The following is a 22,992-nucleotide window of genomic DNA, read 5'->3' on the forward strand; positions in this document are numbered from 1 at the left end:
TTTTAAGTCCCACGAACAAGAGTTTACATTCAAAGCCCCCAACAACGTTTCGTATGCGAGACTGGACAGAATCTACACCAGCAAACATCTATGCCAGTTCACTGACATTAAAAGCACGAACCGATGACATTCTCTGACCATCAGAACGGAGTCGAGGTTACCATAAGCTTAAACTCACTGGACATCGGCAAGAGTGTGTGAATACTGAAAAGAAAACATCTCAAAAACCCGCAATACAACGAACAAGTCTTAAAACTAATCACAGACTTCAACGAAAAAACGGTAAACTACTCAAACGAGCGAGAAGAGTGGGACGAACTGGAAAATGCCATAAAATCTCTTTCCAAAACATTTAGTAGATCTGTGGCGAAGTGCAAACGCGTTGCTGAATTCAAACTAAAAAAGCAATTGCGAAACGCACTCATAAAAGCGCATTGCAACATCAACATGCGTAATTTAAGCGCAGAACTAAAAATAAAAATTGAGCAATTTGAAATGAATAGAGCGCAAGGTGCAGCTGTTTACATACAGAACTGTTTGCATACTTTAGAGGGAAAACGACACCAACGAGACAAATAACACAGGACACACAGAAACTACTGGAGGACCTTGACATTTCTGACTCTGACACTGACGATTCGTCACGAGATAAAGTCAATGACAAAAACACAGAGACAAGTTTCAGATAATGGCATTCGAGTCATTCATAGTCAGATAAGGTTTTTTTTATCTTGGTCTGGAAACGATATGTCTCCCGGAGATATTAGTGGCAGATTAAATTCCTTATGGGTAAAAGCTGGTATTTTTGATGGGCGTTGTATTCCTAAAAAATTATCAGTTAACATAGTTCGGAAAACAACATCTACTATGGTAAATGATGAATGTAGTCCGTTTTGTAACCAGAGAGGTATTGTGGCAGCTTCCATGGCCCATAGCAAAAAAACTGCAGCTGTCCATTATGAAACCAAAAATCAGTTGGACCATGCTGTTAAAGGAAGCGATATAATCAGCAAAAGTTTTCAAACATCACTATCAAAACTAAACATTGATTTTATTCCTCATTCTCCAATCAATATTAATCAAGTAAGTTTTAATACTCCTAAAAAAATATGGAGTAATGAAGAGACCTCATTGTTAAGTTCACTATTCCCAGAAAATCAAAATATAACATATAGCCAAGTTAGATCTTCGCTTGCTAATTCACCATGCAATAGTTTTAATTGTTCTCCAAGACAAGTGTACGATAAATTAAAAAGCATCAAGAGAAAATGCACTGGCACAGATGTAGACACAAAGGTTGCTTTGCTAAATTTTAGTTTAGTTAATTTTTTTAATTTAGATAATATATATATATATATATATATATATATATATATATATATATATATATATATATAGTATTTAATTTAGACAAAAAGGCATTTGAGTTATGATAGGAAAAGCTGGTCAGCAGAGCAACTAAATGATTTAAAAATCCATGGGAAAGATCTAAGTTTGGGAGGACCTCTTTCTCGAACTCGAATAGTAGATGTTCTTCAAAACACTAGTTTATTAGAAAATTTTACAGTTACCCAGATTAGAACACGTATTAACCATGAAAGAAGTTAGAGTAGCACAACATTTTTATAGCAGTTATGATTAGAATATATTTTTATCAGTTTATATTTATAAATAAACTTTTTTCAAAAGTTTGAATAAAATGGAACCAACTATTTGGTAAAGTTAAAAAATATAAATCAACTGAGGTTTAGGGAATTATTAAAGAGTTACATTAATCATAAAAATTAAATTTTTAAAATACATAAATTTTCTTGTTTCACTAAATATTCAATAAAGTTAAATTTATTGTCTCATTTTTTTGTTGGTTCTTTTTTATTTAAAGCTGCATACTCTTCGAAATACTTTTTTTAGTTCTTGAGAATATTTTGGTTTTAATATTTCGGTAAATATAATATTTAATTTGGCATAAATTTATACTTCCGCATTAAAAATTTTTTCTTTATTTAATAAACTAACAAGATAATTTTGTGTGTGTGTTTGGGTGTGTATATATATATATATATATATATATATATATATATATACACACAAACTTACACACAAAGTTATCTTGTTAGTTTATTAAGTATTTTAGTTAATTAAGTTTGTATTAGATTTTTAAAGTTAAAGTATAAAAGATGAGAGATATTTGTTTGAGTTATTATAGATGTTAAAAATGTGTGGTAAAAATACATAATTTAATTGTTTAAATACAGTATTACTGTGACCTAATCTGGCAAAATGGAATTATTTTAAGATATTCTAGTCATTAGCATGTTAATAAGTTTCTACATGGATAGTTTTTACAGACCATTTACAACTGCTTGTATTGAGGAAATCTATTATCACTGAATGAGGAAAAAAATATTGCAGACTAGCATTTTGGAATTTTGATCCTAATTCTAAGGGCTAAAATATGTTAATAACTACAAAAAAAAATAATAATAATTTTATCTAAGAGTATGGTTCCAGATTAGGTCACATATTTAAATATCTTTAGTAGTACTTCAGTAAAGTATCAGTTGTATTTTCCCCAGCTTTTGAATATTAACTATTAAAGATTTTTGATAGACTTTTCAATCTAGAATAAATTAATGTTCTGTTTTTTCTACAAAGTGATAATAAAAAACTTATGTCATTCAGATATTTAGATTATGGCTATGTATGGTTCAGGAGAGCGGGAATGTTTGATAAGTTACTTTATATCTAATTGATTATTAAAATATTATTTGATAATTAAAATTTTTTGAAATAGTTGTTACTTAATAACCATTAAAAAATATATAATTTTAAAATATTAAAATTTACTTAAACTGTTATTACTTAAGTTTTAAAGTATTATTTTCAATTTATTGTTCTGTATATACTTTTTTTTGTTTTAGCATATAAATAATGTTTGCAATATTCTCATAGTTTGTATGCAAATAGCTGATATCTTAGTTTTATAATCTTGTGTTTTGTAGTTCAAAATTGTTTTCCTAACCTAAACTTATTTCTTAGACATTCTCTACATGCTGAATGTTATTTGAACTGCCACACTAGACCATACTTTCTCATTTTTTTGAACTTTTTTCAAATCTTTTTTTTTGTTTATAGTTTACTTTTCATTATGCCTTTTAATAACTTACTCAATTTGTCATCATTTTCGCTTCTTTAAACCATTAAAGACCTGTACCACATTCCATAGGTAACATACTTTAGGTCATCACCAAACGTCACACTCCATGTCATCACCAGATACCACATTCCACGTCGTCACCTGGCACCGCATTCCAGGTCATCACCAAGTAGCACATTCCAGGTCATCACCAGGTACCACATTCCAGGTCATCACCAGGTACCACAATCCAGGTCACCCATTTTTATTTTTATTAATTAGTATTCTTTACTCAATTTTTATTTTATCTTAAAATAAATTATAAATTAAATTTTTTTACTAAAATAAGTTTTATCATAGTGCGTTTCTCTGCTCCCCTTACGTTACACAATTTTCCATTGGCCATAGAGATTAACTTTAATCGAGGATTTGTAGAAAGTTACAAAAAACTGCACGTTTATATACGAAAAGCTAAGAAATAAAAACAAATACTTTTATAATAATCCATTAAACTTTAACTCATCTCGATCCTCTTTTTTACTTGCATTCTTTTTCCACAATTAAAAAAGGTTTTAAATTTTTTTTATCAAATGTTGATTTTTTACAGCTGTTTTTGCATTTGCGACAACTTTAACTAGGTATGCAGTGGCGTACCTAGGGTAAATAGCGCCTGGGGCAAACACCAATCTTGCTCCCCTCCTCCCACACATAAAGTGCTTAATTACAATTTTTTAATAAATGATGACAAACTTTTAATAAAACTTTATTATTCATTTTAAATAAACAATTTGTTTATGCAACATATATTGCAAACTTATTTTTCTAGCTTTAATTGCTGCAAATTTCTTAATAACATTGTCAAAATCAATTTCTTTGGTAATTTCTTGCTCTATGCTTAGTAAAGCGAGAACACAGAGACGGCTTTAGACCCATCGAAGCTCTCAAGTAAGAGTTAATTAGTTTAAGTTTACTGAATGATCTTTCACAACTAGCTACAGACACAGCTATTGTTAGCAATATTTGCAATGCTATATGCATATAAGGGAAAACGTTTTCGTCTCCATATTCAACTATAAACATAAGTAGTTGCTCGGGACTTGATATTTTTTCCTTACGGCTAGTAAGGAAAAAATATCAAGTCCCGGCATTCTACAGTCCAAAATTTCTTCGTACAGTTCTCGTCCATCCATATCAGAACTGTAGACTTCGCCAGCATTCCACAGTCCAAAATTTCTTCGTACAGTTCTCGTCCATCCATATCAGAACTGTAGACTTCGCCAAATTTTTTACATTGATCTTTTAAGTGATTGTTTTCCGTATTGAAGCACAACCCTTCCACATCAAGAAGAAATCCAAATTTTTCATCAATTTCCATTAATTGAACGCTTCTTGTCTGTAATTCATTGAAAAGACGGTCGACAGTCCCTTTTATTACCCTTTCCATTTCTTCTTTTGCTGTTAACCCAACATCTCTAGACATTTCGCCATCCATTCTTTTTTTCTTCTTTGACGTCTTTCAAATTCAATACCCCATTCGTTGTAAATTTGAACTCCTTCTTTTATTGAGTCATTAACTAAGACTTCTCTCTCACTTTGGAAATAATCTTGGAGCGATTTCAAATCTAAAGCTGCATTATGAAAGTTCATTTTAGGGTCCTGCAACCTCTTTTGAACACGGTCAATTCGGCCAAGAATCTTGTTCCAAAACCCTAGCAATGTGAGAAAGTCATATGTTAAAATTCTATTATAAAGCTGCTTTGCATCGCTTTTCGTTTCATTTGACGCGCTTTCGTCCACCATTAAGTTCTGAAGAACTTCCACTATTTCATCAATTTAGGTGTGTACAGGTTTTACTGATTCTGTGTTGGCGCTCCACCTGGTATCGGAATCGGACTTCGAAGTAACAGGCACAGCATCTTTAAGTTTTTGTCATTGTTGAGTTGATCTTGAGAAAAAAACGTAAAGCGTATTGATGGTTCCAAAAAAAGTAACCATCATTACTTCTTCTTTAGCCGCATGTACGCCTACCAAATTAAGACTATGATTGTCACAATTGACAAATATGGTAAGGTTGTTTTTTTCCTTTATTATTTGATGCACACCACTCTTGTGGCCAGCCACAACAGCAGCATTGTCATAGCATTGTGACCTGCAATTTTCTACATTCATATCGTCTTTTTCTAATTACTCCAATATTGTTTGGGCTAAGCTAGTTGCATCCTTATCACTGAGTTGGATAAAGCCAAGGAAAGATTCTTTTATATCTACTGTTTTTTCTCGAAATCGATCTCGACATACCTAACTACCTCAGACATTTGTTCGCGATAGGATAAATCTGGAGTTGATTCAAATATTAGCCCATAATACTTTGCTTTATGTATCTTTTCAAGCAAGTTAGCATGAACAGTGGATGCTATAATGTGAATAAACTCGTTCTGAATGTTGGGTGAAAGATATGTAGTGGATCTAGGATGGCTCTACGGAAATTTTAAATGATCTTTAATAACAGTATCAAAATTAGAAACTAGTTTCAGTAAACCAAGTAAATTTCCTGAGTTAGCATTTGATTGAAGTGATTCTCGGTGTCCTAGCATAGCTAAATTTTGCATTGCAAGGTATTTGATGCAGTGCAACAGCCTTTTCAAAATACACACCACTTTTGATTTTCTCTTTGAATTTGTTGTTGAAGTTCTGCATCAATTATTCCTCTATTGTAAAATAAATTTCTTTCCAGTTCTTTCCATTAGGTAAAGCATTGTCTGTGGTTTTCTGAATTTTCATGTACATTCGTTCTCTCAGGTGCTTTCCAATTATTAAATCCGCTTTCTTGTTCCGATCTAGATTGGTTTTCGCATTTTAAAAAAAGAAGACAGCAAAAACAAAAGGCAGATTTTTGGGAAGGCGAGTAAACCAACCATGAACGTATCACTTGCTCACCGTGACCATTTCCTAATTTTTTAAAGAACCAACTTTTGTTCATAGAACGATTGTTAGTCGGCAGAAAAGGACCTTCAATGTTTTGGAAATTTTTAAAACCATGTTTAATAATTTCAATTCTCAATGGATCAGTTATGATTGCTTTTCCTGTTTCTTCACTAAACATAAGAAATCCGATGTCGTGTTCTACAATAATTTTAGGTATGGAATTTTTAATAATTTGGACATTTTCGGATATCATGTCTTTATCTTCAGCTTCATCAATCTTCATTTCTTTGTCAAACTCAGTCCCAACTTCTGTTTCTTCAGAAGTAGCAACGATTTTGGAATTGCAAAAGCATGTGTAATAGATGGAAAACCTCATGTTATGTTTATGGCAAAATCGTTTATCCCTATTAATACAGAGCTTCGGTATGACTACGGAGATAAAAATAATCAGATATGGAGAGATTCAGTAAGTTTTTTTATATTATAATTTATTTGTTATAATAGTATTCTTTTTATATTATGTATAAATTCATTTAGGCAGGTACCACTCAAGTTGATTAAAACTGCCTATGAGAATTTTATTTGCATGAAGTTTTTTAAAAAAAAGTTTTTAATTTTATGTAAAATGAAAACATCTAAGTTTTGTTAACAGAAATTGTTTTGGTGTAGTTTTTTGTTTTTACATCCAAACTGATTATAAACATATTGGGTATTTATTGCAAAGTATATTTCAAATAAATTTTTTATTTAATTTAGAAAGACTATTTGAAACCATTTACCGTGGAGGAGGTGATGAACTCACTTCGTGGACAGGTCTTTTTCTAATATTGTTCAATGCAAATTTTGTTTTTTAAAAAAAAAATTTCAAGTAAATTTTTTATCTTAATAACTGCCTAAAATTTTAAATTAAATATTCAATATTAGTCTAATATTTTATCAAATTTAGCCTCTAAAGAAAAAGGTTTTCCTAAAAGCATCTGAGGTAAGTGAACTTTAAATAAACATAGTTTGTTAAGCATCTTCTTTTTATGAACAAATTTTTTTTTCTTTTTAAAAGGTTTTTGCATCTGTCTTACCTGAAAGTTGTGATCTTCTGAGGGTAATGTTTAGTATATATGTTTAATGACAAAAATTCAAAAGGAAGGTTGTCATTAAAATTATAATTTATTTTAAATATAGTTATTTGCAATAACTTTTACGTATGTCTCTGCTATTTTTAAAATGATCTTAATTCATCTTTTACTTAATTTGTTATTTTTTTCCGTTTCATTAGAAAACTGATATTTAAGTAAAAGTTCTCTAATTTCTCAATTTTTATCTTCAAAGTTATTGAGCTAGTTCAAAATAGAAAATATAGCCATCATATAAATGAGCTTAACTTTCAAAGATGGAACAGCATGGAAGAAATATAAAATTTTTTTTATATGGTATACTTTAGATTTGATTTTGTTTACAAAGTTTTTAAACAGCTATATTTTTAATTAATGTTCAGCTATGTCTTATTCATAGTTTTTACTTTTTTTTTTAGATTGTCTTGATAGGTTAAAGAGACTTAGATGTAGTGATTCACTAGTATTAAAAGCTGACTGGTTATTGCTTAAAAGATTAGTCATGTAGAAAATGAAAAGTTAAATCAAACCCCTTTTTTTTTTACTTTGTTTTTTCTACAGTAAAAAAAAAAAATTAAGAAAACACTACTTTTTATTTAAAAGTATAAATTGGTTAAATTCCAACCATTTTGTTTTAAAAAGATAGTTGTTGTCCCTTTGAAACATTACAAATTCAGGGTGAAGTAGAAAGACTAGTTATTATCAAATTAAACAGTAAAGTAACATGACATTTTGAATAATTGTAAGAAAAGTTTATTGCTTTCTAGTATAGTAATAACACAGACTTTCATTTTTAACACAGAGAAGTATTAAAAAAACATATAATTTCTCAAAAATTGTAAATACCTACATTCTCTTTTTACAACAGAAATATGCATCACAAAACTATTACACTTCTTTACACTTTAAAAAATTAATTTTTCTTTTTTAATACTGATACACATTTTTCAATTTTGCTTTTTATTACAACTACTATTACAAGACAAAACATACTCATACTTTTAATCATTATTCATTAACTCATTCTGCTTATGAAAATCTTACAAAAAAGTTTCTCAGAAGGTAGGAACATAAATACTATTAAATACTTGAGTATTCTTCTTTTATTTGCTTATTACTCAACATGTTTTTAGAGTACAAAACCAAAAAGTCAGTTTCCATCTGGTCAGACTGTTTCTGCATTAAGTGCACTTCCTGTCTCTTCTTGTCTGCCTCACTTTGTGGATGCTGGTTTTGAAAAGGTAACTATAAAGATCTCAAACTGAGCTGAACTTTACAACCTAGCTTGAAATAGCACAGGCTGATAAAGGAATTTAAATACAATCAGTTTGACTGTGGTTAGCAGGTTTTTGTTATACTAGAAGCTCTATTTGCATTTTATCAAGTGCTTGAGTGTTTTTCTTTCACCTTCTTTACACATAATTTACTTTTAGAGTACCAAACCAAAAAGTCAGTTTCCATCTGGTCAGACTGTTTCTGCATTAAGTGCACTTCCTGTCTCTTCTTGTCTGCCTCACTTTGTGGATGCTGGTTTTGAAAAGGTAACTATAAAGATCTCAAACTGAGCTGAACTTTACAACCTAGCTTGAAATAGCACAGGCTGATAAGGGAATTTAAATACAATCAGTTTGACTGTGGTTAGAAGGTTTTTGTTATACTAGAAGCTCTATTTGCATTTTATCAAGCGCTTGAGTGTTTTTCTTTCACCTTCTTTATACATAATTTACTTTTAGAGTACAAAACCAAAAAGTCAGTTTCCATCTAGTCTTAATCCTGCTACTTCTGTCTTTTTTTATAAAATTGTATAGAAGAGGTTATTTAAACATATATATTATTTTGTTGTTAGCGAATTTGCTCATTTAATTTTTTTTTTAATATTTTTTTTTTTTATCGAAGAGTGTTATTATCCAAGATTTTATTTAGAAAACTAAATCTGAAACTCACTTTCTTACTGCACCACTTTCTGTACCCTTCTCTGCGCTCTCTTTTGAAGACAAGATTTTTGAAAAGGTAATGGTTTTGGCGAAATTTTTCAATATCATGTTTTTTTAAAGGCTACTTTACATGTGTCTGTAAATTTCTTGAGTTCATTTACTATTTATTGATCGTTTTTAACTTTAGGATGAAGATGAAATTGATTTTCTTAAGTTCGTAACTAATGATAACCAGGTAAAAAAAGACATTTTACTTAGGTAAAATCTTTAAAGAATGTTTAAAAAGTTTCTCAATTCTCTCATTTTTCTAGGAAAAAAGTGAATTTCCTTAAAAATCTTAATTGTTTTGTTAAATATTAATAAACAATAATTTTCTTAAGTATTTTAATTTTACTAATTAAATTTACATAATATAATTGGATCATCAAATAAAGAACTTAAGTAATCTTTTATTAATTTATATTTAATAAATTTCTATAGCTTTTTATATATTATAAAGACATATATTATAATTTTTTATTGATTATTTTAGATTTTATTTTTAATTTAAAACAGTTTTGAATGCCACTGATTCCTAATCAGATTAGTAATCAGGGCATTCAAAATTTGCTCATTAAACTTTTACATAAGATATCAGCAGTTAATAAGCATCATGAATAGGTTCATGGTTATAACCTGGTTGTAACTATTAACATAGCGAAAGTTAAACTTAAGCTATTGATCAGAAAAACTTAACAGGTTAATGTAAACAAATAAAAAAAATCGGAAATGTGAGTTGTTGTTGTTTGTTATTTTTTCTATGAAGTAGTTTTTTTTAGGAACTTGCATCTGCATCTCACTTTCCTACTGTCCAGCTTCCTGCAGTTTTCTCTCCACTTTCTTTTACAGATGTGGATTTTGAAAGGGTAATGTTTTACTAAGATGGTAAAAATGCTCAACACCAAGTTTTTTAAAAACATATTTTTTAGCAAGAAAATGTTTCATGTTTGATGTTTTGTTGTATAAAAATCTTTAAAATGGCTGTAAAAATTTGAAATGGTTTCATGCTATCTGGATTTTCAGTGTTTGACATACTCAATTAGTGAAGAGTGTTAAACTTTATTTTAGTGAAAAGTTGTAATGCTATATAAAAATTTTATACCAGCATTGTTGGTCATCATTAGCTCTTTAACTTTTTAATTTTATCATTAGGATGGTTCAAAAGCAAAGCTTAAGAGTCGGTCAATTTTAAAAAATTGTTTATGGATAAACATATTGGTTTGTTCCACCTAATAATATTTCTTTTTTGTATTTAAACAGTTAGTTCTCTGTTTAAGTGCTTATTACTTATGTAGGATGTCCAAGAGTCTCTTAGTATGCACTTATTTCAGGAGTGATTATATAAACTAGTAGGTTTCAACTGAAAATGTCACATACTACTGCAGAGTATATACTTAATTAACTATGGAAATTGATTGAATAAGCTCTCTAATGGTTCATAATTTCTCCTTGATATAAAATAGAAAAAAAATTTTTAAAAAAGTTTTACACACAAAAATACAAAAACTGCTAAATAAATCTGCAAATTTAATACTTCATAGTGAATTTAGTAAGTTTTTGTATAATGTTTGACAAATAAACAAGAATTATTTACTTATTACCAGTTGTCAAATTTTTCTTCCTTTAACATCAGCAGGAAAGAGGATTTCTTTACTATAAAAGAACTGTTTAATTTGACTTTTCGCATAAATACCAACTTGACTTTCATTCATAAAAATTTGCCTTTTGCATACATATTATTTAAATATTAGGTTATGGAATATTTACTCGAAGAGAATTTCAATCAAATGAAGTTCTCTTAGAATATAAAGGAGAGTTGATATCATGGTCAGAGGCAACAAAAAGGCACGAGAGGTACTTTAAAAAAGGGCTAGGTTGCTTCATTTATGATGTTGGTTTTGGGAATGAGAAGATAAGGTATACATATAATAAAGGCAGTAAAAGGCTATAATATTGATATAATATTTCAGATACATGTTTCAATTTTTTTAAAGAAAGTTTTTTAGTTAAATTTTCAAAAGTTGTATAGTTTTTTCTTACAAAAATATGAGTGATTTTTTAGTTTTCTTTTTTGTTTGCTTGCTGTTAACTGTTGATTTACCTTATACTTATAATTAATTTTATTATAGCATTGATGCAACTTTTTCAAATTCATATGGGCGTTTTATTAATGATTCCCCAGAAAAATTTGCCAATTGTAGGCCAAACGTTTTCTATTTAAATGGAAAGTACCACCTATTTTTTTTGGCAAAAGCATTTATACCAGCTCATACTGAGTTGCGGTATGACTATGGTGACAGGTCAAATCAAACATGGAGAGAATCAGTGAGTTTATATGCGTGTGCGTTTGTGTGTGTGTGTGTGTATAATTATATTACCATGTTTTTTACCTTATTTAGAAGGACTATTTAAAACCCTTTACAGTGGATGAGGTGATGGATTCACTATGTGGACAGGTATTATGGTGTATTTTGATTTGCAATTTTGTTTTATACCCTTTTAAAAATTGACTCCTATAATTTGATTCATCTTTAGCCTCTGAAAAAAAAGGTCTTACTAAAGGCATCTGAGGTGAGCGCACTAGTTAATAAAGGTTTAGTAAAGTTATTAACAAAGTTTTAAAAAATAGTTTTCATATCTTAAAAATAATTATATTTTTCAAAAATAGATACTATCATCTGTTTGTCCCATTAATAATGGTTCTGATCTGTGGACGGTAATATTTAATATAAGTTTATTTCATTCTGCTATTTTTACAGGAAAGCTAAGAAAAATTACATATTTTATAATTGCTTTTTTGTACCTAGCTTTTGTTTTACTTGATTTTGTTGATGCTTGAAAACTACTCAAAACTCTAATTTTCAACTGATTTATCATTATTTCTTAAAACAGTTTCTTCATCCAAATTTAAACTAATACAAAAGTTCATATATAGCCATCTTATAAATGAATTACCCTTTTGGAGGTGGATCCACATGCACAGACAGAAAAAATAGTAAGTTGCATGAAAGTTTAATTTATTATTCATTTCATGTTTTTTTAATGTTTTTATTTTGTGATTGATTAAATTTGTGACTTTAAATATCTGAGAGGCTAAAATCTTCTCTGTAAAGTTAGAAGACTTAATGAGAAATAAAAAGGATATTGTTTTAGTATGTTTAATGTACTGCAGTTTTTAGTACAGTTTTCTAATTTTTTATTAAATAGTATAGTTTTTCAGCTTAAAATTTCTATTAAATTATTTAATTTTTGTATTTTAAGTAAGCATAATATTAGTTTATTAACGTTTTCTTTTAGACTGTCTTGATAAGTTAAAACAGTGAAGAAATGTTGCTTTGAAAACTGGTTATTGCTTAGAAGATTAGTTTTAGATAAAGTGAAAACTAAAAACAAGTATTTTTTCCACAATGAAAAAGACAATACAAATTTAGACTTATTATAAAAAATCATGCTATTAATCATAACTCACCAATCACTCTCTTTCATATTAATTTCAATGAGATGTTCAGAAATCACCAAGATGACAAAAGGTCATTTTAGGACTGTTTCTTCAACAAACATTTTAAGTTCATTTTCAAACCAGTTTTAGGAAATTTAATAATGCACTGCAGTAATTTGGCATTATTAAACAGTAAAAAAAACGAAGTTTTTGGTTGTTATTGGTAACTCAGTTTCTCTAACTCAAAGTGTAGTTGGTTTGTATCAGATTTTTAGTTAGATAATTTCTTACCTTAGGTTCTTGCTTTTACAACATTGAGTTGCAAATTTTAGTTTCTTTCTTTTTTTAACAATATTGAAATGCTTCTAATTCTCTTTTTATTTTGTTTTATCATGACAGCCTTTACAAGAAGAAACATCAATAGTAAGCTAAAATCTTTTACAAATATTATCTTGCATTTACTGTAATTAAACAAAAGTATTTCTGGAAAAAATTGCTGATTCTTCTGATTACATAGTATATCTGAGTGAAATTATGGTTATCTTATGAATTTTTTGTTTTTTATTTATATAAAGTAAGTTCTTTCATTTCTCTTATTTGAATTTAACTTCAAGGAAGACAATGAGATCCATTTTTTCATAAATGCAGTCACTGATGATCAGGTATAAATTTAAACAGAATGTGAAAGTCAGGGTAATGCTGATTGACTAATGTATGCAATGCATGTGTTAGTGAATGTTTTATTTTATTCTCCTGCCCATTGAAATTAAATGCTACTGAAATTTTTTAAAATTATAACAGCCCTTACAAGAAAAAAAATCAGCAGTAACTTGATGTCTTTAATCTTTTATAAATATTATTAGTTATTTAATGCAATTGAAAAAATTAATTTCTGGGTAATACTTCTTGACTTTTTATAATTACACTATATCAAGTTAATCAAATTACTAATTTCTTTTTAATTATTTTTTAGAAAGTTTTAACCACATCTACCAATAAAATCTATTCTAAAACCTCTGAAAGTCTAGAGGAAACCTCTAAGGATGTTGCAGCTGCATCAGCTAGTGGAAAGGAAAGCAAAAGTAGTCTTGCACTAGTAAGTTCAATTGTAAAATAGAAATAAGTTTCAATTTATAATCAAAGTAAGTTTTCCTTTTCAAAAGAGAAATAATTTTGCATTATTGTGTTTATTCTTTATTAAGTAGGTTTACTAGGTAAATAGAGCAAGTACCCTATTATTGTTATTCAGAAGTATATGTTCTGCATTACACTAGCTGTATAAATAACGCTAACAGCACTGAAATTCTAACAACGTGCATTAAAAAAAACAAAAAATGGTGTATACTAAGTAGTTCCTGCTTTTCTGTTGTATAGAGTGGTATATGGTCTATTTTATTTCAAGGGCATTTATGATATATTTAAGACGCCATTTCTAAGAGGCCTATATTTTATACAAAATGATGGCTGTGCTGGGCTATATAGAAGAAAACATTTTGTTTTATGAGGTGATTTAGCTTGTTGAACTCAAGTGAAATTAAATTACATAAATAAATATTAATCCAAAATACAGGGTGCTGCTTATTAGCTAACTTGCAGAATCACTTAAGAATAAATGTTTCAATGCGTAAATATTACTTTGTATTAGCTGGCTACTCATTCACTAAAGTAATAGTGTGCCAACATGGTTTATCATTTGTAGAAGGCTGAAATTAAGTATATGTAAATACATTTGTATATTTAAATTAAACATTTTATGATACTTATGTTTTATCAACCAATCAGATATATCAGTACCTGGAATTTAAGAGAAAAATTATTTATAATTATTTTACACATAATTATATTAAACTTAAGTTTTTCCCTTAAATGACTTTAAATTAAGTTATAAATGGCTTTAAATTAAGTTATAAAATATAGGCATCTTTGAAATGGCCTCTAATATGTAACATACTAGTTAGGGTTAAAGTAGAAGTGATAAATGCACTTTGAAAAGCTTACTAGGAAGTTCAGTAAAAAAAGAATTATGTGATTGTAAAAACGCAATACATGAATCAATTTGTTTTTAAATCTATAGATAATTCATATGGAGATTTAATGTAGAATTCATTGATTTCCAGGGGCCTAGTAATAAGTAACATGTATTTAGGTTGTTTGGTATATTTTATTAAACTTCTTTTGTTTTTATTATGCTTTATTTCTTTATGGCTCTTATTTTATTTTTAAATTTAAGGATGATGACATGCATTCTTTCATTAACTCAATTACTGATAATAAGGTATTTTTAGTCTTTGAAAGAGCTTAGCTTTCACATCATTTATTACTTTAAAAGTTACACCAGTTTGTTCAATCTAAACTATATAAAACAACGTTGAATTAAGTAGATTTACCAAGTCAATTTTTGTTAGAGTAAATTCAGCTAGTCTTTTATTCATCTAATTGTTTCTATGAAGTACATATTTCTTATTGAAAAATCACTTCACACTCTTGTTTTATTTTGAATACCCAGGAGGAAGAAGATATGCATTTTTTTCTTAACTCAATCACTGATAATCAGGTATAGTAGTTTTTTTTTACTCAGATACCAACTACCTACCTCAAGTATTATTCTTTTGTAAGATTTTTGCAATTTGTCAAATTTTTCCCCATACGTTTAGCTACTTGTATATTTGAATCATATCAATGTCTAGGTCATTAAGATCTCTCAGATCATTGAAGTATATGTTATTTGCAAGAGATTGGTTCTGGCATCTCTTCCCATCTCAGCTCTTTCAAATTTTTCATTATTCAAACAATGATTATAATTAGTTTAATTAATTCTTATTTTTATTTACTTTTTATATTTTGTGATGAACCTCTGTTGTTTTTATTTTATATATATATATATATATATATATATATATATATATATATATATATATATATATATATATATATAGGCGCTAGTGCACTCTCGTACCCTCTTTTTTTATTGCAGATTATGATAGAAAATTTCATGCTGATTCAGAAAAGTATAAAAACATAGACTTGAAAATCAACGGAAAATGCTCTAATTCGAAGTCAAAGTTGTAGAAAATCCCACTAAAATCCCTAATATTCGCCATTTTTTAAAAATCTCTTTCAAATCGCTTTCATTTTTGACGATGGTTAACAACCATCACATTGCGTAATAAGAAGAGCTGGTTTCCATCAGCCTTAGTATTATTATTTAAAAGTATTTTAACGAAAAGTTTATAACGTAATGAAATTAATGGAAGATTTCGAAATTCATTGTGCACAATGAATTTCGTATTCATTGTGTACAATGAATATGCCGCATGCACAATGATGCAATTTTTTTACGCTAATTACAACAATTACTTCCTAAAATCTTGCATATAAGATCTGTCATAATAAATCAGTAAAAAATCGCTTTAAAGTAATTCATTTAACTTTAGCTCCTTCTAAACTTCATGGCTCTTCGATTCCCCTCAATGATTGAGTTTGATTCTATTTCCTTGATCCAAATTGGATTAAGATTTGCAAACAATTTGGATGCTACCGTTCGTTGGTGCAGAGAGTTTGGTTTGATTGCAGAAACAATGCGTTGTCCTTTATGTGCCAAACTTTGCACACAGCAAAATTACTCACGGGCTGTGGACCTTGTGATTTGGAGATGTACAGTGAAACTCTGCAAAAGAACTTTCAGTATAAGAAAAGGGAGTTTTTTGGAAAAATCTCATTTGGAATTATGGCAAATTATTGGCATAACGTACATATGGTGTAGAAGCGCCGGGTCGAGCCGCGGATTATCTTATGAGGATATAAAACATGAATTGAACATTGGCAGTCAGCATTCAGCTGTTGATTGGAACCAATTTTGCCGAGACGTCTGTGTTTCCTATTTTATTAACCATCCGGAACCAATAGGAGGACCAGGACGTGTTGTTGAGATTGATGAATCTCTGTTCTCAAAAAGAAAATATGAAGTCGGGCGCTTAGTACCACAGCAATGGATATTCGGTGGTTATGAGCCGGGAACAAAGAAAGGTTTTTTAATTCCCGTAGCAAATCGTGACGCAGCAATTTTAATGCCAATTATATATCATTGGATCCTTCCAGGTTCAATAGTAAGGAGTGACATGTGGACTGCATACAAAAACTTACCATCGCCCGCATACCTACATGGCACAGTTAACCACAGTGTTAATTTTGTTGGCATTAAAACAGGTGTAAAAACGAATCATATTGAAGCGATGCGGTGTCGAGCAAAAGCGAAAATTAAAGCAATGATGGGACCTACCAACCGTGAGATGATTCCAGACTACTTGGCAGAAATTATGTGGGCGCAGCGTTTCAGTGAACACCGTTTCTTTCATTTTTAGAGTGAAGTTGTTTCAAGCTATCCTGTCTAACCTCCGCTAACAAACGCTGTCTTTGTCAACCTTATTTTAACATACTAGAAAACTATTTTAAATCGGTTTATAAAAATGAAAAATTAGCAGTTACAAAATTATAAAAACGTTTTGATGAAAGTGGCTGCTTTTGTAATAATTGTGTGTTTAAAAACTGCATTTGTTACAGGAAAGTTTTAATTTTAAGTAATAAAAGCCAGGTTATTAATGGAAGTGGTTTTTGTATTATGGAATTAAAACTAAACATGTTAAGAAAATGGCGAATATCAACGTTTTGGTAGGGCTTTTTCTTTCTTCAAGTCAAAGTTAGAGCACTTTGGGTTGGTGAAAAAACAAAATGGATACCAATTTTCTTTATATTAAACAACGATCTTTCATAATCTACAATAAAAAAAGGGGGTGTGCGAAAGTGTAGTAGCGCCCAAAAGTACATTACTTGCATTATAGTTTATTATCTAACAAATCAAAAAACGGCTATTTTCATAGCCACAAAAAATTGCGCAAGATAAACATACTTCAACGACTTTCTTAACGTAAAAACCATGCTTTTATTGCATTGCTTTTGTAAGCTAAATATCATTAACTTGTTATTCTGAAAATGGTGAATATTAGGGATTTTAGTGGGATTTTTTAAAACTTTGACTTCGAATTAGAGCACTTTCCGTTGATTTTCAAGTCTATGTTTTTATATTTTTCTGAATCAGCATGAAATTTTCTATCATAATGTAGAAGAAGATATTGTCTGGGGTTGGGGTTTAGATGACATTGAAAAATGTAATAAATACTGAGAAAGTAAATCAAATTGTTTTATATTTCAATGTCTTGCAGCCACATCCAGTCGCTCCCCAAACCCATTAAAGATTCAATTTCCCTCTGGATTTTTTCTACCCTATCATGATACCTAATGGCTCATAACTTCAGTATTAAATTATTTTGGTAACGCAAGGCTATTTCCTTATAGAATTCCAATACACTGTGCTTATGCGGCTAGCAAAATTAGAAGAAAATCAAAAAAACATTTCTGAAACACTTGGATTACTTCGAGATAATGATATAGCAGCAAATAATGATTCAGGCAGTCTAGAAGTGCTCCAAAGCATTGCAGAATTAGAGGCAGAAGAGAGTAAATGACAATGCATATTTTCTAAAGAAAGTTGTTTTTAATTCTTACCAAAAGTTACAATTATTTTAAACACTTGCAGATTTATAAATTTTTATATTTGTTCAATAAATAGTTTACGATTTTAATAAATTAAGAATTTCGTTCCAAAGTATTAAAACTAAATGAATTATTTTCAAAAAATAATTTTTTTATTTTGCATGAATAGCTTAAAAACAAAAAAAAGGTTTTAAAAATTTTTGATTTAATTTCTTTGTTGGTTATTTTTACACTTAATTAATGTTTTTAATCAATTTTTTTAAACTTCTGTCTTGGCTATTTTCTTTAGAAAAAACATGTAAAAGATAATGGAGGAAAAGACGCAAGAACGGCAGTAAGGCTTGCTATTGATGGAATAATGTCACGGGAAATACAGAATAGCTTTAGTCTGTATGGTTTAAAGAACAAGCAGTTTCTTTCGAAGACACTTCACTATTTGTGTTTAACAGGTATATGAATGTAATAAATTTATTTTGTGAAAGTTGTTTAAATTATTTTTGAGTATAACTTCTGTTTCATGCATTTTGATTTAAGGCCAATTTTTCCATTATGCTTCTATTTAAAAAAATGTTATTGTCATCATAGCGCAATATCAGCGATATATCAAAAGGAGGCGTGTATAATCAGGTAATTCTGCAGTTAAGCGGCCTAAAATAAATTTATTTTTTTATTTAATTAAATCTACAGTGGAGAAAATTTTTATTTAACTTAAAAAGAGAAAAATGAAAGTTACTAATTAAGCGTGGAATTAAATTAATTGAGAGGATAATTAAAATTTGATAGAGAAGGAAATTAAATGTGGAAGCGATTTTTATAATAGATATACTACTTTCTGTTTTGCTTTTAAAGTGAAAAATAATATTTGTCAGCTTTTTATCTTAAAATATATTTTGATTCGCAATATCAGGTAAATACGTTTACAAATAAATTTTTTGATATAGTTATAATTCTTTTTAGAAATTTATGAAAATGTATACTACGGTGAAAAACATGTTTTAGGAAAAATGTTAATAATTCTTTTTTAGATGGCACTGCAACAAGTTCGTCGTGGGAGACCAAGTGCTCCGACAACAATCGTTGACGAAATTACAAGAGAACAACAGATTTTACAAGAAAACTGGCGCTTACTGGATCTCGGATCCAGTATTAGACAACCACTATCTGCTCTTCAGTAACTAGCACAGCGAAAATTGATTAAAATTTGTGTTTTTTGTAATAACTGCCAAATTCAATATACTTTGAATTCATATAAAGACGCAACTGACGGTTACCGCTGGAAATGCAAGGAAAGGCGAAGTGTTAGGCAAGACTCCTTTTTTAGCCAGAGTAGACTTTCCTTACAAACATTGTTATATTACATTTATGGGTGGAGTCGTAATATGCCGCAAAGAAATATCCAACATGAAGCGGGTATGAATGATGCTTCTCATACGTTAGCTGACTGGGCCAACTTTTGCAGAGATGTATGTGAAGAAGATCTAGAGACTAACCCAGCAGTTATTGGAGGTTTTAACGCTGACGGGACTGCAGTTGTGGTTGAAATCGATGAATCAAAGTTTTTCCATCGTAAATATCATCGCCGGCAATGGCGACCAGATCATTGGGTGTTTGGTGGTGTTGAAAGGGCTTTTTGGTAGAAGTACCAGATCGGTCAGCAGAAAGTCTTCGAAACGCGATATTACAAAATATTTTGCCTGGAACTCATATTGTGTCAGATGGCTGGGCATCTTACGCTGAAATTGAAAATCTACAAGATGGAATTTATTCCCATTCAGTTGTTATTCATGAGCGTTACTTTGTCAATCCCCTAGATAACGACATTCATACTCAAAACATTGAAAACTTATGGATGCGAGTCAAGCGCAAGCTGCGACAACAATTTGAAACACACGAAGATTTATTTACCTCACACCTGCATAAATTTATGTGGCGTCAACGATATAAAGATGTTCCAATATTTTCTGCTTTTATTACATGCGTGTCCCATCAGTACCCTTTTTAAAACGGCTGTTTTCATAGCCACAAATTATCGAAAAACATTATAGCATTAAAAATAAAAAAATATATATTTACATTTTTTATAATTTTATTTGGTCATGGTCATGAATATGGTAAAAAATAGTTAAACTATTTAAAATACAAAAATCAAATAATCAAATAAAAATCTGTATAAAAAATTTAATAAAACTGTTCGTTATTCGAATTCGAATTCGTTCGTCCTTCAAAAAATATTTTTATCAATTAACAATAAAAAAAGTTTTTAAGTCTCCGCGAACGAGAGCGTGTAAAGTTAAAACATACTTTTATTTTAGGCCGCTTAACTGCAGGATTATCCACAAATAAATGTTAGTATTAAAATTTGTAAATTTGTGGCTTTCTTGTGACTTATTTTTTAACGTTTTGTGTTGTAAGTGCACAACTTAACAGCAACAAGGAAGACTATCATAAAGATCGATTTGATTATCACATTGGTGATATTTTAAAACGAGCGATTCAAAATAAAGCAATGAGAAATCCTGTAGTAGCATAATTAATAAATGGATCTTCTCGTATAAAACTGGTTCTTTCTTTGTGGTTCAAGATCAGACAAGCAATATTATTTATGATTACTTTTACTTTTTCATTTTGTAAATGCACTTTTTAAAATAATAAACCGTTTTTTAATTTTTCTTATTCTAGCGCATGCATCTTTAGATCCCCGTTGGACGGACGAAAAGCGTTTGATTTGGTACGTCTGGAGGACGTCCCTAAGTCGTCCCGTGAGACGTCCCAAGGACCAAAATGGACCTCTTTCGGACGTCCCACGGACGTCGTTTTGCCCACTGGGTATTATTTAAGTAAAATGAAAATGAAACTATGATGTTAATACTTAAACGCAACTTCAGCTTCACTAGACAAATAAATGAAAATTTTATTTAATTTTGTACATCTAAAATCTCAAATTAATTAAACAAAAAGGGAATTCCAATAATATATGTTTTATTGCAATAAAACATATATTATTGATATAATATGTTTTACTTCATTTACGATGTCATCTTTGCAATAACATCGTAAATGAAGAAAGTGCTTGTTTAACAGTAAAAAGTAAAAAAAAAACTTTGAAGAATAAATTAATCAAAAAACCTTTTGATAATAAAAGTTCAAAAGTTAGTGCATAAAAAGGAATTAAGAATTTAAATAAATATTTAATAAAATTGAAATAAAATTATCTAAAGAAATGTTTTAGAAATACAAATGAGTATAAAATTATACAAATGAGTACTTTCAGAGTGCAGGATTTGAAAAGAAAACGGTTTGTGAAAAAAGAGTACAAAACTCAGTGATTGAGTATAACTTTTTAATAATAATAAAAAAAATTATTTTTAAGATGGGGAATATTAGCGATTTGTGGTATATTTTAGAACTTTCAACTAGAGCTCTTTCCATTGATTTTAAGACCTATGTTTTATACACGATTCTTAATCAGCATAAAATGTGTGGGGTGGGTGGTTGGGTGGGGTAAAAGTGTAGCAACTCCAAAATCAAGCTGGCATTATTATGCTTTAAAAGCAAAACCAATCGTATAGTTAATTAATTCAAAGTGGCGAATATCAGAAACTTGTCGTATGTTTTTGTACTTTCAACTATGAGACCTCAAAATCAATCATAAAACAGGGAGTGGGGTTGAGGTGGGGATGGGATACGGATGGGGAAAAATGGGGAGAGAGAAAAGATCGAGTAGCGCCACAGTGTATTAATGTCGCCTCCTGTACAAATACTTTATTTTATCACTCTAGGGCACGCTTTCGGGTCAACTTCTTGGGCACTATTCCCAAACAATCTATTGCAAATGAAGAGAATTTATAAAATCCACTTGCTTGTTATGTTCTAATTTATCAAATTACGTACTGAATTCTTTTTTTTATAGTTTTTTTATCTTTTTACTTTTTGGAAAGAAAATAAAAATAAAAAACTGACTTAAGAAATTGAAGTACCAAAGAAAAACGTGTCAGTGGTGCAAATTGTCAGCCGAACGTTGAGCCCGAAAAATTTAACACGAATGAAATGAACCGAATTGTATGTTTAAGTCACAATTGAACATTTACGCAGATACATCAATGTTATTGCAGTAGGTGAGATTACTCCAACGCGTGGGTATAATCACTTAAAATTCGCCATCACCTGTCTCATCATTTGATATAAACTTTTAAATTTAAAAAATTCATTACATCTTGTTTCAGTATCGAAGGTTGTTATTAAAAATTATGACGTAATCTACTTTATCGAATTTGTTAGACATGTTATAAAAGATAGGGAAAATGATGGTATGTCAAGTGGTATTTAATGAAATATCAATAAAAATGTGTAACTAAAAGTATGTCAAATTACAGCGTAAATTTTAATAACTTAGTCGTCAAAAGTAAAACTATGGCGTACTTTTGGGTTGTAAAACACAACGTAATATTGCGTGCGGCACCTAATAATATACAATTACATTTTCTGAGAAAACTTTCTGTTCCAAGTGTCTTTCCGATTTGTGATTTTGACCCAGTAGAATTAAGTATCTTACAAGAAATTTTGTAATTGATCAAATATTGGACTGTAATATATCATTGAAAACGGTTTTATTTCAGTATTTTAAAGATGATAAAACTACCAAAATCCAATATTTTGACAATAAATTATAATGTTTTAAACGCCGATTTCTTGATATATGGATTTGTTGAATAAATTATTGACCAAAAAATACCTTTCTTAACTAAAACTAATGTAAATTTATCAAACATTTTATAAACGCCTTTAACTTGATATCATAAGTGAGTTATTAGAGTAGGTAACATTCCTTATGCCTACGATAAATTTTTAACCAATTAGCCT

The 22,992-nt window shown here is 29.4% G+C and overlaps 2 protein-coding genes, 3 long non-coding RNA genes and 2 pseudogenes across 5 annotated transcripts; all 7 read left to right on the forward strand.

The window, feature by feature from the left end:
• The first annotated feature begins 657 nt into the window (after window positions 1-657).
• On the forward strand, window positions 658-1,608 carry LOC149876651 (uncharacterized). Its single transcript, XM_090075152.1, has 2 exons — window positions 658-1,296; window positions 1,411-1,608. The coding sequence occupies exons 1-2, from the start codon at window positions 658-660 to the stop codon at window positions 1,606-1,608; spliced, it is 837 nt and encodes a 278-aa protein (XP_089931278.1).
• Window positions 1,609-6,411: 4,803 nt separating this feature from the next.
• On the forward strand, window positions 6,412-7,475 carry LOC149876652 (uncharacterized). The gene is made up of 5 exons (XR_016448663.1): window positions 6,412-6,527; window positions 6,818-6,874; window positions 7,008-7,043; window positions 7,119-7,160; window positions 7,388-7,475. It is a non-coding gene; the product is annotated as an uncharacterized LOC149876652 (long non-coding RNA).
• An 826-nt stretch (window positions 7,476-8,301) lies between these two features.
• Window positions 8,302-10,010, forward strand: LOC149876653 (uncharacterized). Its single transcript, XR_016448665.1, has 5 exons — window positions 8,302-8,411; window positions 8,604-8,711; window positions 9,094-9,180; window positions 9,292-9,339; window positions 9,923-10,010. It is a non-coding gene; the product is annotated as an uncharacterized LOC149876653 (long non-coding RNA).
• A 319-nt stretch (window positions 10,011-10,329) lies between these two features.
• LOC149876654 (N-lysine methyltransferase KMT5A-like) lies at window positions 10,330-11,911 on the forward strand. The gene is made up of 6 exons (XM_090075153.1): window positions 10,330-10,361; window positions 10,895-11,060; window positions 11,273-11,468; window positions 11,543-11,599; window positions 11,812-11,859; window positions 11,903-11,911. The coding sequence occupies exons 1-6, from the start codon at window positions 10,346-10,348 to the stop codon at window positions 11,909-11,911; spliced, it is 492 nt and encodes a 163-aa protein (XP_089931279.1). The 5' UTR covers window positions 10,330-10,345.
• A 176-nt stretch (window positions 11,912-12,087) lies between these two features.
• Window positions 12,088-15,420, forward strand: LOC149876655 (uncharacterized). Its single transcript, XR_016448669.1, has 3 exons — window positions 12,088-12,138; window positions 12,982-13,678; window positions 15,089-15,420. It is a non-coding gene; the product is annotated as an uncharacterized LOC149876655 (long non-coding RNA).
• A 2,534-nt stretch (window positions 15,421-17,954) lies between these two features.
• On the forward strand, window positions 17,955-20,662 carry LOC149876656 (uncharacterized; annotated as a pseudogene).
• Window positions 19,158-20,134, forward strand: LOC149876657 (uncharacterized; annotated as a pseudogene).
• Window positions 20,663-22,992: the final 2,330 nt, after the last annotated feature.

This window comes from Hydra viridissima, unplaced genomic scaffold, assembly GCF_058129835.1.
Source record: "Hydra viridissima isolate aposymbiotic clone 2 unplaced genomic scaffold, HvirCarnegie_v1 scaffold_19, whole genome shotgun sequence".
Lineage (NCBI taxonomy): Eukaryota > Metazoa > Cnidaria > Hydrozoa > Anthoathecata > Hydridae > Hydra > Hydra viridissima.

What these genes read in the sequence shown, in the direction of transcription:
- LOC149876654 (XM_090075153.1), top strand. An exon ending in TTTGGGAATGAGAAGATAAG is followed by an intron (nt 11,061 to 11,272) that starts GTATACATATAA and finishes ATTTTATTATAG; the next exon opens with CATTGATGCAACTTTTTCAA. An exon ending in ATCAAACATGGAGAGAATCA is followed by an intron (nt 11,469 to 11,542) that starts GTGAGTTTATAT and finishes TACCTTATTTAG; the next exon opens with AAGGACTATTTAAAACCCTT.
- LOC149876651 (XM_090075152.1), top strand. Translation starts at nt 658, where the DNA reads ATGACAAAAACACAGAGACAAGTTTCAGATAATGGCATTCGAGTCATT. An exon ending in GCACAGATGTAGACACAAAG is followed by an intron (nt 1,297 to 1,410) that starts GTTGCTTTGCTA and finishes TATTTAATTTAG; the next exon opens with ACAAAAAGGCATTTGAGTTA.